The sequence below is a fragment of the Lacerta agilis genome, chromosome 16 (assembly GCF_009819535.1).
Source record: "Lacerta agilis isolate rLacAgi1 chromosome 16, rLacAgi1.pri, whole genome shotgun sequence".
Classification (NCBI taxonomy): domain Eukaryota; kingdom Metazoa; phylum Chordata; class Lepidosauria; order Squamata; family Lacertidae; genus Lacerta; species Lacerta agilis.
In genome coordinates, this window is record NC_046327.1 from 21,730,547 (window position 1) to 21,733,529 (window position 2,983).

General features: G+C 63.2%; 1 protein-coding gene across 1 annotated transcript; it reads right to left on the minus strand.

Annotated features, from left to right (window-relative positions):
• Nucleotides 1-449: 449 nt before the first annotated feature.
• Nucleotides 450-1,744, minus strand: FOXE1 (forkhead box E1). Its single transcript, XM_033173799.1, has one exon. The coding sequence runs from the start codon at nucleotides 1,599-1,601 to the stop codon at nucleotides 504-506; it is 1,098 nt and encodes a 365-aa protein (XP_033029690.1). The 5' UTR covers nucleotides 1,602-1,744; the 3' UTR covers nucleotides 450-503.
• Nucleotides 1,745-2,983: the final 1,239 nt, after the last annotated feature.

Genomic DNA, 2,983 nt, shown 5'->3' on the forward strand with positions numbered 1-2,983 from the left:
AAGACTGGAAAGTGAGATTGGCTACTGAGATTACTGCTGCAGCGTTTAATTTTGGAAAGCTAAGGAGCCCACAAAAGCAAACAGGAAGAGGAAAGCCCAGAGGTGGGGGAAACCCAAATATTTTACATTTCCTTTGGCTTGAAGAAGTTGTATTTTCACACTTCACAGTCTTGCCTACAAAGGTTTCCCTCTGCCTTCTCAATACACACAACAATTCCTATCCTATAGTGCATAAGCTTCACAGATCCTAGGTCTTTCTGGCAGCCAAGAACTGCGGACCTCGTCTCGCTACATTGTCCGGATCCTCTGAGGCCCTTTACTCACTGGGTGCTGTCACAATGGGCAGATGCACGCCACAACAGCCCACCCCCACAGCGCAAAGTAACGCGCTCACGGCAATGAAGCATTAGGGTACGATAACTCAGGCCACCAACAGGCAGGCACAGCCGCAGATCTCACCCACTGCCCCACTGCCTTCCGCCAAACCAAGTCCCTTCTTGGATTCAGATGGCAGAAACAAACCTCTCCATGTTGCTGGAATAGGCCGCATGGCGCAGGTAGGCACCTGGACTACCAAGCTGCCCACCGGCGTTGTAGCCATGAGCCAAAGAACCGTAGGAGCTGGGAGACATCCTGCCATAGAAATCCATAGCGTCGTTCCCGAGGGTGGGCGAGGTGGGCATCCCTAGGCGGGCAGAGGCCCCAAACAGGTGGCTGCCGCCACCACCGCCGCTCTGTGAATAGGTGCTTTGGTTCACCTGCAGCTGCTGGGTGCTGGGGAGTGAGTAGGAGTAAGGCATAGCACTGTGGGGCCTGTGCAGGCCAGGCCCCGCCGCGCAGCCCTGGCTGGGGTAGGCGGCGGTGCCCGCGAAAGAGCAGGCATTGCCAGGGGAAGGGGTGACGTCGGGGCTGTGCTGCTGGTGGGCCAGCTCCGGGCTGGGCTGCGCCATGAGCGGGCCCAGGCTGAAGAGGGGCGTCTGCGAGGGGTAGCAGAGGGCGGCAGGCGGCGCGTAGGCCGCGTTGAGGGCCGGCCCGACGGGCTGGGCCTGCGCCTCGTGCATGTAGGCCGGGTAGGTAGACAAGTCGCTGCGCTTGAAGCGCTTCCTGCGTCGCAAAAAGCTGCCGCTCTCGAACATGTCCCTGGCGTGCGGGTCGAGCGCCCAGTAGCTGCCTTTGCCCGGCCGCCCGGGCTCGCGGGGCACCTTGACGAAGCAATCGTTGAGCGTCAGGTTGTGGCGGATACTGTTCTGCCACTTGCGCGGCCCGTCGCGGTAGAAGGGGAAGCGCTCGGTGATGAAGCGGTAGATGCCGCCCAGCGTCAGGCGCCTCTCCGGGGCGTGCGCGATGGCCATGGCGATGAGCGCGATGTAGCTGTACGGGGGCTTGCCGCGCTGCACCGGGCGCTTCCTGCGACGGCCGCCGGGACGCGGGCCTCCTCCCCCTGCCGCCGCCGCTTCTTCTTCCGACGGCTCCGGCTCCAAAGCCTCCCCGTGCGCCGACGGCTCCACCTTAACGAGAGTGGCGAGCCTGGACGCCGAGCCGGCTTCGGAGTCAGCCTGGCCCGCGGCGCACGTCGACGACTGGGGGCTCTCGGCTGTCATCCCAGGCTCTGGCCCTGCCACCGACGGCGGGGCAGCAGGTCCCAAGGAAGCGACGGGCAACCTTTGAGATGCGGACGCGCCAGCCTCGCTGCTCCCGGCTGCCTTCCGATGGAGGGTCTCCAATGCTCCCTCGGTGGCTGCGGGCAATCAAACGGCGGGGTCCAGGCGGCTTTGGAGTCCGAAGGGCTCAGGTGCCGACGCCGGAAGACTCGCGGGCAAGGCTGGAGAGCGATCCTTGGAGAGGTGGCTTAGCGTAGGTTGGATCTGCGGCGTCTGGCGCCCTTGGAACGGAGCGGGTTGCTGTTACCGCGGGTGGCGTCGGTGATCAGAGCTTGCCTTGGACGTGCGGTTGCCGATGGAACCGAGCGGTGCTGCCTTGAAACAACGCAGCGCCGGCAGTCGGGAGACTGGGAAGAGGGCCCCACCGCCCAGAGAGCCACCCAAGTTCGGGTAGAGTGGGACTTGGGCGCCGGAGAGGAGACAGCCGCGCAGAAGACGGGGCTGCCCCGGAGATGGTGCGCGTCGAGTGTCCGCCTGAGCAGCTGACGGGGTGCGCTTTCGGGTTTCACTTAATGCTCCCTCCCCCGGAGATATGCAAGCGCCTTTCCCCTCCCAGGCACCCCCAAAGCAGAGGGTGACTCCTGGCTGGGATGATGCGCTTTTGTGCCTCCTCCTCCTGCCGCTCGCTGCGCACCTGGGCAGCCGGCACTCCCTTGTAGCTGCTGTGCCTTAAAGGGACGGGTGGAGACGCAGCTTGCCCGAGCAGCCTCTCTGGAGAATGCCGGGGGCGCCGCAGACCGACGGGGCTTTGCCGAGAGGGGTGGCCGAGGGAGGGGCCTGGCCCAGGGCAGGAGCCGGGAGGTGTCATCCGCGGGGAGGTGCGGAGCCAAGCCCGGATGCCAGGACTTTCCCCGCCTCGGCAGAAGGAACGCAGCCGGGAGGCGCCCAAGGGACACAAGGGAAGGCGGCCCGACGGCGCGCAAGGCGAATGGCTTTGCGCACTGCCCGAGGGGCGCGGCGGCCCTATTCTCGTGGCGGGGTCGGTGCCTTGGAATTTGGCCACCTGGGCCTTTGCTCGACAGCAAATCCCGCGGCAACAAACCCGGGTTTGCCTTCTTTTGCTCATTTAACAGGGAATCCTAATTCGCCTGCTGCGTTTCACCACGCTTGAGCACTGTTACACTTTTATAAGACTACACGGATGCTATGCGTTTAAAGCAAAAGTCGAGGCACATTCTTTGCCCTCGAAGAATTCTGAGCGCTGTCATTTGCTACTGGTTGCTGGGGGTTGTAACTCTCTGAGTCCAGGGGGAAACTGCAGCGCCCAGAATTCTTGGAGGGAAAGAATGTGCGTCGTCGAAGGAATAATGTGTACGCCTACC